The sequence below is a fragment of the Lissotriton vulgaris genome, chromosome 10 (genome assembly GCF_964263255.1).
Source record: "Lissotriton vulgaris chromosome 10, aLisVul1.2, whole genome shotgun sequence".
NCBI classification, from domain to species: domain Eukaryota; kingdom Metazoa; phylum Chordata; class Amphibia; order Caudata; family Salamandridae; genus Lissotriton; species Lissotriton vulgaris.
In genome coordinates this window covers 750121561-750135547 of record NC_141698.1, presented here as the reverse complement: position 1 = coordinate 750135547, position 13987 = coordinate 750121561, and the positions used below count along the sequence as shown (strand labels likewise).

General features: G+C 44.6%; 1 protein-coding gene across 1 annotated transcript in view; it reads right to left on the bottom strand.

The window, feature by feature from the left end:
- The window catches only part of LOC147688747 (uncharacterized), a 380809-nt gene that overhangs the window by 116909 nt on the left and 249913 nt on the right, over positions 1-13987 (bottom strand). The window contains exons 12-13 of the mRNA XM_086941654.1: positions 8402-8485; positions 2908-3037 (exon numbers count right to left, since the gene is read on the bottom strand). Of these exons, the coding sequence (XP_086797780.1) occupies positions 2908-3037; positions 8402-8485 (214 nt within the window). The remainder of the gene's footprint in view (positions 1-2907; positions 3038-8401; positions 8486-13987) is intronic.

Here is a 13987-nt window from a genome sequence, read left to right as displayed (position 1 = left end):
ACACCACAGAAAGGATGGAAATCGAGAGTACACCCAGGTAAAAAAAAATCTGTACATCTCTCTGCCAAAAGAATCCTAACCATACATGCCAACCCTCCTGATTCACGTATGAGACTACAGACTTCAAGGCTAGTTTCCCACCTCCAAATTCCTGCATGCAAAAACTGTATTCTTCGACAGGCTTCTCCCGACAGGGACTAGTCTTGTGAGACTAGCAGTATGCACTGCCAGTAACCGGCTCCGCAGGTCAGCACACATTTTTAGGTCTCGCCTGTCGATGCGCATGCGCATCGAGCAAGCGAGACTATGGGGGCTTATCCACTCTTAGTCCAACTTGCAAGGAATCGTGGCGATTCCTTGCAGTGCCCGTGACTTTTAAGCTCAATGCGCATGCGCATTGAGCTTAACAGCGCGTGCACATGCCCCCAGCCGCCTGCCTTGCCTACTCTCCCGCCCCCTCACTGCTTGATTGCACGGCCGCCAGGCCGTGCCTCCCCTACTCCTCCTCCTACTCTCCTCCCCTCGCCGTCTGTTCCCGCACTCCTCCCACACCCCCGCTCGGTGTGTCACTTAAACCGCCAGAGTTCCCTTCGAGTTGTGGTTGGTGCAAGCAGTCTTCAAGTCCCTCCTTTTGGAGATTGTTTACGCCTCCAGCTATTGGCCCTATTACACGTAATATTCTGTGTTCGGAACAGATACGGTATCATTGGAGGACTTTCTTTTAGGCTTTGTTCTGTCCCCGATAGAGCATTTCCTGTGGCATGTGTTTTTTAACGCGTTTTAGGGTTTGTTTTGTCTTCGATAGCAGAGCATTTCCTGTAGCATGCGTTTTCTAACTCGTTTTAAGCTTTAGTTTGTTTCTGATACTTTTGTGTCCGATAGCAGAGCATTTCTTGTGGCATGTGTTTTCGAATGCATTTTAGGCTTTGGTTTCTCTTTCATAGCAGAGCATTTCCCGTACTAGGTTTTTTTTCTAAAGCGCTAGCCTTTTTTTCATCTCTGATGGCAAAGCATTTCTCCTGTTGTTCGTAAACATATTCTATTCCGTTTTCGTAAGCGCTCAGCTTTCTTTCATTTACGATAGCAGCGCATGTTTTTGCGTGTTTTTAACGAGCACATAATTTCACTGCACAGCAAGCGTTATTTTTTTTTGCTGGAGCGGCTCTTATTTACTGCGCTTATTAATTTACGGACCCAGTACTTGTGCTTTCTAGTTGCCGGCATGTTAGCTTTTTCCCTAACTGGCTCTTTATTGTTACTCCGTGGTAACAGATTTAGGCTCGATTTTAGCAGTGAGATAATGGTGCTCGGCTGCGGCTGGTTCAGTGTCTCCCAATCGGGTCCCACTTTCCTCCGGATCTCGCCCAGCGGGACACTTTTCGCTCCGTTGTTTTTCGTTCGTGTGGCCACCAAAGCTTACCCCACCGTGTAGAGTGAACAGCACGCCAGTTACAGCTTGTATTGCAGGATAAATTGAGAGGATTAATCCCCCGGTCGGCGGAGCTCGCTCACATGGCGGCCATCTCGCAGCTCGGCTAGCCACGCCCCCCCAATGAATCACCTAACTTAGTGGAGAAAAAGTGAATCACCCTCAACCCTTCACCCTCAACCTCTCACTCACCCTCACTCACCCTCAACACCTCAGCCTCACCCTCACTCACCCTCACTCACCCTCAACCCCTCACACTCACTCACCCTCACCCTCACTCACCCTCAACTCCTCACCCTCACTCACCCTCACTCACCCTCACCCACACTCACCCTCCCTCAACCCCTCACCCTCACTCACCCTCAACCCCTCACCCTCACCCTCAAACCTTCACCCTCAACCCCTCACTCACCCTCACTCAGCCTCAACTACTCTCACTCAACCTCAACCCCTCACCCTAACTCACCCTCACCCTCACTCACCCTCAACACCTCACTCACCCTCACCCTCACTCACCCTCAACACCTCACCCTCAACCTCAACCCCTCACCCTCACCCTCACTCACCCTCACCCTCACTCACCCTCACCCTCACTCACCCTCACTCACCCTCACCCTCACTCACCCTCACTCTCACTCACCCTCAACCCCTCACCCTCACTCACCCTCAACCCCTCACCCTCACTCACCCTCACCCACCCTCACCCTCACTCACCCTCAACCCCTCACCCTCACACAGTGCAATAGGTCTCAGACCATTTCAGTTAGAGCTTTAAGAAATGTTTATGGCTTTTTTTATTTGTAATTCTTTAGCATTGGCTACAGGAAACAAAAAAATGCTAAACATTTACAAAAAGACCCCATAAACAATTCTAAAAGCACTAACTCTAATGGTGCGAGACCTATTGCATTTCCAATGCTTGTTGTCATGGTCTCTCTGCCTTGCATTTCTGATGTCCGACCTTGCAGCAGCACAGTTGCACGTCCCATACATGACAATAGACCCGATTAAGGCCTCGCCCTCAACAGAAGTCAACGGGAGATAAACATTCTCCCGATTCTTTTTTTAAATCTCCTGCTTTCCTCTTCTAAAATGTTGGCATGTATTCTTATCACAAAGAGAAATGTGAAACAAACACAATAAAGCAACCGGACAGCAGCAGACATTCACAATGAAATCTCTCTTTAATGCATCAAAGCGAAGTAATTTATTTCCTAAAATAACCCAAATGTATAAGAAAAATAAAAGAGTAAGTGACAACACACATTTACGCATAGTAAAACACAGATGTCTAAGAGACACCACATTATTATCTAGAAATAGGCCCCCAAGAAACTGCAAATTCGCAGCACAAGTAATAACTCCGCACACCATAAGCCTTATGGCATAAGGTAAAAGAAATGAATGACTGCGCGTGCGCACACCCGGCATTACCCTACAGCACGCGAGACCCACTCTAGTGTGAAAGAATTACTCACTGCTGTTTTTGCCTGTCGTCCAAGAGGGGCTTGAGGGCTTGCAGCAGTTTGTTCAGATTAAACATTCCCACTTTGGCCTGATTCCCGATTGTGTATCTCCCCTCGTCATCCGATGTGTTTGGAACAAAATCTGTTGAAAGCAAACAGAACATTTATTACACAGCTACACTGGGGTAATTAAAACACATACCCACGGTTCAAATATTAAACTTTACTCATTTTTCATATTTGCATAGAAAACAGTAAAAGTTCAGCCGGAACCACGAGCGCCCCATAGAGGGAAAGTTTATTTACCCCAGAGTCAGGCCAGGACTTAACATTTGCCAGAGGAGGAATTAATTAATTTCTAGTCTACAAAAATGGCTGCACTGACTGTTTTTTTTAATTTAACCACATAATTACCGCAAATTGTTTAAGCAGACTGCTTGAAGCCGACTAAACAGTGTGTCGAGTTTCTAGCCAATTGTATTTGACGAATTGGAACCAAGTTTCTTGGCGTGCTTGGGGAGGACTCGGTGTGACTCCCAGGCCCTTGGTCACACCCGGCCCAGGGTCTGACAGTGGACACAAACCAGGTCTCGGGTATATTGCAATAATAGACGAAAATCGACCCGGGCACAATGAGAGCGCCTAATTCAGCGCAGGGGTGTTTGGAGAACCGGGGAGCATACTTTTAAACAAGCATCGGCACTGACAATCGATGTTGTTAGTGTACAGTGAAATGGTGCTTGGGAGCTGGTGTATTACACAGAAGAGGTTGAAAATGCGCGGCAGTAACAACCACTTATTTATCACAATCTTGCAGTACTGCAGCATATCTCGCAGGGCGAAAGCGGTAGTCAGAACATAAAAATACCACATACTTTGAATCATGACCCTTAAGGATTAGCGCATTTCCCCGAGGGAATATTGAAGCCAAAGAGCCCAAAAGGTACATTTTACACCTTCAAACAATTTAGCCAAAATGTTCGTTACTTTCTACGAAATGTTATGCAGGCAATCCCAATGTCATCAAATTAATAAAGGACTGCCTTCTCTGGCTGACCTGCTTCAGAAATAGCAAATTTGGAAACATGAGTCGATAGTTAGCCAGCTTTTTACAGTGCCTTTTCAAATACGTTGGCTAAAAAAGGCTCTAGGTTTTACAGGTAACGTTGAAGGGACATTCCCATGCAAAGCAAAGTCTATCCACCCCTGAGGAATCTGGGTGTTCCCCAATCTAACTTTCCTTCTTTTCATCTTCCTTTCACATCTCCTTTTTAACTTCGATCCCACTGTTTACACCTTAATTTCTGTCTTCAATTGATTCCTTGCTTATTCGCTTCTTTGTTTCTTTCCTTCATTCCCTTAATCCTTTGTAGGTCTCGTCTACGCAGCGCACATGCGCTACATGGGAGGGTCTTTAGCCTTCGCTCTGCTAATTTTCAAGCACACACTCGTGCTTGAGGGGGCATCCACCTTGCGGGAGCGAACAGCGGCGCGCCACAAGTGCAGTGCTTGAAAATTAGCAGACCGATCTCCCAAGCGCGCGCGCACCACTCGCAGGTGCACCTCTCTGCCTCTCTCTTCCTCTCTGACGTCCCTACTGCTGCAGCCTGAACATCTTTTTTTTTTTTAACTTTCAGCGTGAGGTGCACGCGCTTGTTGTCTGGGGGGAGGGAGTGCAGGGAGTTCTGGGCTTCTTGTTTCCCCTTCTCAGTCGCTGCTCTTTGCTCGCATGGGGAGGGCGGTTTCAGACTTCGGCCCTGGAGACCAGATTCCTGTTCACAATGCGGGGTCTCCATCTTTCCCCTAGTTGTTTCGGTCCTTACCAGCATGGCAGGCTCCTGAAGTGGGTCCTAGGTCCCATTGTGCGACAGGCTGGGGCGAGAAGAGTAGAGTGGACAGGCTGAGACACCTTCTTCCACAGAGTTACGTACCAGGTGACCCCGCGCCACCAGAACACAACCTTTCCAAAGGGGCCTTCTCCGTCACAATCTTTCTCCTCCGGTGTGTTAACTGTTAGCCCAATGGGTCCATTGGAAGTAAACCAGGACTTCAACTCCCAGGATAACCTGATTTGCTTAAGGAACGTTATGATGGTGAAGACGATCATCCAACCACTACAGTGCTGCTGCTTCTCTTCAGATATTAATCTGGGTGGCTCCAAGGGCCACCCAAGCTCTGACTTTACTCAGCATAACTACAAAAACGTGTCTTTTTTTTAATATAGCGCTTATACCACACGTCTGCTGATTCTACACACTGTAGATAACAAGTGTTATGAAGGCCTAATTTAACAACCATCAGGAGTGCGACAAGCAGCCTTGCTAATGTTTAATCTCATGACCTGCTGCGCCCTACTTCCCAGCAGCAAACACTCAGCTCACAGACCTGTCTCCAGCCCGCGGAAGGGACTGGTGTAAAAACATCATCTGGCGACCTATTCACCCTACCCTCAACATAATCCACTTTGATCTACATAATTTGCAGATTGTCTTTCAGTTGCTTCCAGTCCAACTACTACAAAAGTAGGAGAAAAACAGCAGGTGCAGAAGTTTAATCGACCCTTTCCAAAAATGAAGTGTTGGTTGTTGACTTTCGCTGTTCTCTGAGCCGCCCTTGTTTCTAGAGGGCAGTCAGATTCAGAAGACTTACCTGCTGATTTCGGAAACCCCTTCTAGTGAGACATGTACAACATATCAATAAAGGCGCTATACTGGCGCCCTGCATGGAGCTGTCCTATTCCCAAGACTACAAGCCCCTGAATGCAGACAAAAAAAACGTGCGCGGGCCCAGCTTGCTGCGCAGGAACGTGTGGTGAGTCACAGGGCTGTGCGTGGCTGTCCCTTACTGGACACTGGTGTTTTCTGAGACCACTTAGTGTGCACAGACAGGGACGGCTCTAGAGTCGTGCGATCGGTGATACTGCACCGGGCTCTGACTTTGGGGGGCTGCCATCTTTTCAAGTACAACATGGTAATAAAAGCACTGCTGCTGCGTTCCTTACTCCAACAATTTTCAGGTAACAATCAAAATTTAAGATGACTCTGGTGATTAATAAACCTGCTGTTGAGAGATGGGAGTTTTGTCTAGTGGAAGTTTTGACTTATCATAAAGTTGCACAGGAGGTTAAAATGCCTGATGCAAAGCACGTGTGCCATGCAGATGGTAATGTGCATACAAAGTACATAGGTGCTTCTGTCAGAGAAACCCTTCTGTTACCTGCAGTTTAAAAATGAAAATCCTAACATAGAACATTGAGCTATTAACTGTCATCAAAGAGCTGCATGCAAACTGCAAAGTATAGGTTAGAGCGTTATAATTTCCCCCCCATTTTTTTTACCCTAATGTTGCAAAAAAAGATTCACTTGGGTAGAAATCAATTCTTATTAGTGAAGCCAACCCCCAAACATGGTGTTACGTTTTAAATCTGAGTTTGTGCTTCTCCAGACCAAGCACTCTTAAACTAAACGGTCTACATGTGACTCCTACACCTTGCAGTTCTCGGTCTTATGTAACATTTCATATACACTGATTTACACATGTGTGATGGATCATCTCTGTAATGTCTAGTGCTATAAAAAACAAGCATTGGCATAGCCAATAGGTCTCGCTTTTGGGACCTTATAAGTATTTAGTTATGCAGCACAAAATCCTTGGTACAACAACATCAACTGTTGTATGGCTAAACACTTATAAAGTCCCAAAGGCGAGGCCTATTGGCTATGCCAATGCTTGTTGCTATTCTTTCCATCTTTCTATCCTCCTTTCCTTTATTCTTTCCAATGTTCATCTTTTCTACTGTCGCTTCATCCTTGTTTCTGCCTTTTCTCTCTTTTTCCATTAGTCCTTCTCTCTTTCTTTCAGTATGTCTCATTCTAACCATCGCTCCATCTTTTCATTCTCCCTCCCTTCCTTTCGTGCCCTCTTCATCTGTTGGTCCCCCACATCATAGCTCCATCGTTCTATTCTTTTGCAGCATGATTTATTCGACTTTGTTTGGAGCCATAAATAGCAATGCAAATGTTTTACGACACAAGGAACTGCCCAGTGGCACTCCCCCACCCCTTCTCAAGCTGCTAAAGTGAGGTTTCAAGTCATCCATGACAGGACGTCAAGCATGCACTGTTCATATCTATCCTGTAACATTTCTTTGTGTTACCGATGCGTGCCCTGCCCCTGTCAATGCTGCCCTTTTGTGATATAACAGTAAGTAAGGTAAAAGGGGGCTTTTCCACTATACAAAAGCAACAACTGAAAAAGATAGCCACTTCCAAGATAAGGTGAGAGGGGGAACTGCAAGGTGATATCGGTTAGAAAGTTCAGAATTTTCATACTGGGATTTCTGCAGTCATTTTAACCAGGATTGGCTCAACAGCTGTCCTCCACCCAGGAATCATCAAGAACCGCCATACATCCCAATATGCTGTGATCCACCATGAGATCTGATAAACCAGGCAATACATCAGAGGATGCTGAAATATTTGTATTCATAAATAATCACGTGTAAATGCATTCGTTTAAGAATGACAGCAGTGGCATTGCTTTAAAGAACTAGAATATTGATTAATTGCTGATATGTTGCATGTTATGTGAGATTGTAGCAATCAATTTTGTTCTATTTAAAAATGTTTCATTCTGCTTTTTGTGGTGGGGTTATTCATTTTCGATCTGTGCTTATTTTATTAGAGTTATTTATTAGGCCTAGGCGAAATCAAAATTATGCCGGCGTAAATCACGTAATTTTTGGAATTTCGCGTTATGCCAAAATCACCATTGTGCCACTTCGAGTAATTATGCGCCGTTTGTGGTAAACATTACAGTGAATGTGCAATTAATGATCATCTGAGGAACAACAGAAGGCGAGCAGCTGATGTGCTGAGAAATCAAAGGTAACTCAAAATGTGGCAACATGTGTTGGTGCGCAGCTGAAGGCCCTTCACAATGGTTAACTGGTCATCTTTCGGTCGCTTACTACTGTATTTGTTAAACTGGTACTAATGAGGTGAGGTCTTTGCCCAGACAGTATTACAATACATAAAAATTACAAAATAATTCAATCAAAAAATGTGGCGCATGCTTTACCATATTGCTGCATAATTTAGTCAACCCTGCCTCATAATTTGGTGCTTCTCTGCCACATAATTCTAGTGGCCCCGCCTGATAATCAAAACAGCACTGTTTATGGGAGCAGGTGTACACGTTCCACATGCAGCGTTACAGACTACAGCTGGGAGAGGAGAAGAGGACAAATCAGTCACTGGTAGATGGTAAAGAGATGGTCTCCAGGTCTTTCCTATGGTGGAGTGGGGTGGGGAGGAGGTAGGGAAAAATCAGTCCTTGGAGGCAAAGAGGAAAGCTACAAAGGTGATGGGTCATATGTTTCCTAAAGCATTGTAGGGTAGTGGCATGCATTCAATCCAGTTCTGTTGAGCATACCATCACTCAGGAAAAGCAAACCGAGATCTCCTGTTGGGGGAATGAACGGGAAAAACAAGACCATGATACTCACCAGCGTCATAAGACTCCATGAACCCAAAGGGACCGTAGTCTATGGTAATGGACAGCAAGCTGAAGTTGTCTGTATTGCACACACCTAATAATCCGACAAATAGTAAGGAAAAAACACATTTTAGGCTGATTGTTCACTTATGAGGTAAGAAACATTTAAGACAATATGTTTTATGCCATTCTGTGCTTCAGAGATCCTACTGACCAGTAGATTTTCTTTGACTGGATGTGAAAAACAAAAAAATGGAACAAAGACTGTACATCATGGTATTAAGTGCTTCAATGCGCTAGTCAGCCACAGATGAGCTTTGTCTACTTTGTATGTGATTATGGGAAAAGGGGATTATCAAGGCCGAGCAATAGTCTGATGTTAAGTTACACACTGCAGTAAGTACCTAAAAGAGTTCACTATATTTTGTAAAATATGTCTAGTCACAGCAGGATATATTTCCGCAACCATAATGGGTAATAATGTAACCCAATTTCTTTTTCTGATGCTATGTTATCCCCACTATCAGATCATGATGACTGTTTCATGACATGATGCTCTGAAGCAGGGTGGGGTTCTGCTTACTTCATGTTAATTTCTGCAGAACCATGAACCCTACTCTAGTGGTCATTTTTTCCAGAAACGATACTGTCGCTTGAACCTCCAAGCCCAATCTATCAGCAAATTCTTTAGAAGGAAGATTACTTGATCAAAGACGAGATTTGATTTTTTCTTGGCCTCTCTCCATGATCCGAATTGCCCACATGCGTGGTTTAGCAATGTCCCATATAAAGACATTAAACTTACTATTAAAGGGCCAAGGTCGTACAGATCATGTACTACTTTCAGCATCCCTGGTAACAGTGGCTGCATCTTATAGCGTCTACAATGACACTACTGCAATACCACGTCCTGTAGCACCTCGTGAGGGGAGTGGGTATCCCTCATGTCTCTGCTCCATTCCCGGGAGGATGAGACGAATACGCCCAGTGTAGTTTTCAGTTGGGTTCTTTGCTTGTATGATAAACACGTCTTGTGGGTGAATGATCAGTGAGTGATAGATAGTACCCCTCCACTCACAATGCTTATATTTCTATTTCTGATGACATCAAATAAGCCACTGCGAAGTATAAATTGATGATGCCAGTTATGAGATCTAAGTTATTTACGAAGAAACCCATGAACTAGTCAACATCTACACAACAAACATTTCAGCAAAGCTCAAAAAGCAGGCAGCTGGATGGAGCTGGGTCTCGACTGGGCTAAACTGATTCAGGCATATTGGGCCACATGCATCAAAGTTAGCAATTGCAATTTATTAAGTGGTATTGAGTGTGGAGTGTAATTATGTGGATTGATATTTTGTTGTGGAGTGGTATGTAGTGGAGTTGAATTATGTGGCATGCGATTGAATTTTGTGGCATGATGTGGAATTCTGTGGTGTGGATAGGATGTATGTAGTGTGTTGTGTAACTGCGTTGTTAAGTTGAATTATGTGGTTTGTTGTCGAATTACGTGGTGCGAAATGGAAATATGTGGGGTTGAATTGTGTGGCGTGGAACTGTGTTGCGTTGAGTGAGATTATGCTGATTGGAATTGGAGTGTATTTATGTGGATTGTTGCTAAGTGGCATAGAGTGGTTTTATGTGGGGTGTAGGTATCTGGTATTGTGTAGAGTGTAATTATGTGTAGTTGAATCATGTTGCATTGAGTGGTATTATGTGGAGCTTAATTATGTTGGATGGTGCTGAATAGAGTGGCGGTGAATTGTGTGGTGTTGTATGTCACACTAAACATCCAGGTATGCCACAAGCTACCAGGCGAGTTTGGGGATTCTGTTTATTTCGCATCTTCTTCATACTATTGAGATAGGATTCACATTAATGAAGATTACCGGATTTGCCCAAGATTACACAATGTAGTCAAGTGAGAGTGTCAGGATTAAAACCTAATTCTGCTGGTTCCACAGTCAATACTTTGAGCTCCATATCTTTCCTAAGAAATAGATTGTATATATGGCTGATGATGTGTGCCTTTGTGAGCACCTATATTCTTATGCAGTGGCTTCCATGTTTGCATATATATATTGAAAACTTTTAATTATATTTCCAAGATGGTTGATTGGTACTTAAGAATGAAAAATAAAAGTTTGCATGATGCTTCATAAAGGTGCTGGTGTAAGAAGCCTCAGAAAAACTTGTGGAGATGGGACTCATCAGAGCAATCTGTAGCTGTAACAACTTTTAACTCACCACAAAGGATTCCAGAGCTAAGGAAAAACCAGGGTTTCATCTTCACTGATCACGGAGAGTGACTAAATACATCAAAGAACAGTAATGATGAAAATGTGAATTAAAATCTATTCCTTCTATATGCTGTGCTGTGATGTCGGCTGTGTCCACAGATGGGTAGCTCTGTCAATGTTTTACCTGTTAATATGAATATTTAAATTCGAGATGTTGCTCAATCACATCAAATTTGACATTTTAGCCACCTTTTAGACTAACACTAGGAAAATTCTCGTAGCAGGGTTTGTGCTCTACCCGAAAGGCCACTGCAGATTGTTACTATGGCAACAAAGGATAACATGTATTCAATGGACAGCTACAAACGTTTTAACAAAGCTGAGGATGTGACCGACCTCCCTCTTCAGACATCATCAATGGTCCTGATTGCAAGGAAGCACCTGTGCTGAGCTGATGCAGGGCTATGTACAGGAGATTATAGGAATTGAGGCGAGGCGTGGTAGTTGCCAAGACTATCATTTCTAGGAGAATTGACGATACAAAAGTTTTCTTTGTCCACGGAGGTCTCAAATGGAGTTTTATTTTCTTCACCATAGTCAAAAACAAGTTACTAGTTCAGTCTCCTGAATCAGAGTTGATAAGTTATAATGAAACTTAAAAACCTCTTAATGACCCAAATACTGTTGCATTGCAGAATGAGGAACCCTGACCCAAAAGGGCTCACTACTTGTCAAACAGAATTGCATTGTTCCCCATAGGACCTGCCAGTGCACTGGGCTAAGAATCCAGGCTTCTTCTGCATCTCTGAAGCTCGGGGTTTGCACTTTGCAATGCTCCTTTAAGGAAACCATGCTTGTTCAACTCCACACACACCCTTTGCTGTCTCGCTGGGTTTAGCCGCAGCCACAACAGCAGATCTTTCAGATGTGGGCAATGATCAGATAACCTTTCACAATGAGGACGTCTGATTGCGTAGCTACAATCACGCGCCACAGCTTTAAACAGGTTCCCGTATCCACTATGTGGTGAATTCTGTCGGCTTTGGCAGCCAACTCAGTTCGAACATATCTAAACTATTCCTAAAGGATCCCTAAAACAAAAGGGGTCTGGACTGCTACATTTTTCACACATTGTTAGCGCCAAGGAGCTGTATAACGTCACGTGAAGAAGAAGCAGCGCTCCCTTTACCTGGCTGCCCCAGCAACAGAACGGCATCGCTTGATCCAGGTCTCCAGCCCAGAGCCTGACTTCTTGGTGGCTCTGGTGGGGCAGGGAGACCCCCGTGAGCAAAGGGAGGCGGTCGGGCAGAGCAGTGCAGGAAGAGGGTAGAGGAGGGAGGAAGCGGCTACTGAAGCAGGAGGGGATTCCCCCAAACACACCCACCACCAAGGGCCGGCTCTACCCCAATGACCACCTGCGCCACGGATTCCCTCACTACCACCATTTGGCAGTGCCCCTCAGGTCTCCATAACCATTGTCTCTTAGATTCATTTAGTTTTACAGCGCCACTCAAACCAGTTTAAGGTGTCAAAACACTTCACAACACACATATATTGCAGGGAGACAATCAATCATCAGTGTTTAATTCAGTATTAGGAAATGTTACCTAAGACTAAGGCCTACAAGGAGTAGGACTCGCATGTCATCCATACTGGTAGGCAGTATAGTTAAAGAGTCCTTGGACTGGAGAAGCACAAACTCAGAATTTAAAATGGAACACCATTTTTAGGGGTTTTCTTTCATAACACGAATTGATTTCTACCCAAATCAACCCCTTTTGCAATATTAGGACAACGAAAGACTGGGCAAAAAATACATAGGTCTAATATTTTCCTTGCAGTTTGCATGCAGCTCTTTGACTGCAGTTAATAGCTCACCACTTTGTATTAGGATTTTAACTTATAAACTGCAAGTAATAAAAGGATCTATGACAAAAGCGATAACTCATTGACCAATGTATATTATATGCACTTTGTAATGTGAATGGGACACGTTCTTTGCAGCAGGCATATTAACCCTCTGCACTATGATGAGTCAAAACTTTCATGAGACAAAGCTCCAGTCTCTCTCCAGGAAGAACATTAATCATCGGAGTTGTCGTTTTTAGTGATGCCTGAAAATTGCTGGGACAATGTATGCGGCATCAGGTGCTATTAAAATGATGAACATGGCGGCCCCACCCCAAGTCGGCGTCCGGTGTGGTGTGGTGGCACCGATCGCACAGCCCTACAGCCGGCCCTGCCACCACTACCACAGGTAGGTCACTTTCCTGAGGTATTTCTCTGCCACCAGTGCTCGTACAAGTAGTTTTTATTCACATTTTGTATCTATATGCATTAATTTATTAGCCTGCAACAGATGGAGGCAGCAGGGCTCCTCTGCTGGTTTCAGTGAGCTACCAGATATGATTTGCACCCCTGAAAGTGAAAACACAGAGTCCAGAAACACGAGTTGGACTGGCCTGTAAGAAAAGAAAATAAGCCGAGCCTGGGAGCTGCCTTTTGTAAGGGTTTAATGGTGGAGCAACTGTTCAAGGAGACACAGGGAGATGAGGTCAAAACCGGGATGAAATGAAAAGAATGTCTGCAACATGGGAGGAGGTGGTAAGAATGAATGCTGTAAAAAACAAGCATTGGCATAGCCAATAGGTCTCACCTTTGGGACCTTTGTAAGTTTTTGGCCACAGCGATTGGCTTTTGCAATGTTTTTAAGCTATGTTGAAGAGCTCTACAGCACCACTGTACAGTTACTCTACAGAACCACTCTACAGCACTACTATACAGTACCCCTTTACAGCATCATTCTAAAGCACCACTCTGCACCACCAATCTAAACCACCACTCTGCAGCACCACTCTGCAGCACTCCTTTTGTAGCTCCTATGCTTAATGGTGGACTCTGGGTACTCTTAGGAACTATGGGTGGCCTGTCTCCTGTACTTCAACCTTCACTGAGACTCACTAGTTGGAGCTTGGGTGGTGCTCTCCTCCATTGCATACACCACCCTAGCACTGGAGCCAAGTTCAATAGAAAGAGTGAAGAAAGACTGAGGATAGGGCCTATGGCAGACTGGGACTGCAACAGAGACAGCTAACAGGAGGAATTAGACTAGACCCTCCATGGCAAGTGTTCAGACTCACCTGAGCATCGAGAGATGGTGGTTCTAGACGTACACCCATTGAGGGAGATCAACTTAACCTATTAGTGCAACAGCACTGCAGCAACACTCAGACAGAAAGACTGGCTCCAACATTCCCTTTAGAGGAAGTTTTGGGCCTCATTCCTCAGACAAGAACCTAGTTTTGACTCAGCAATGCAATGTAGTCTAAGGAACAGAGGACTTGATGCCAGGG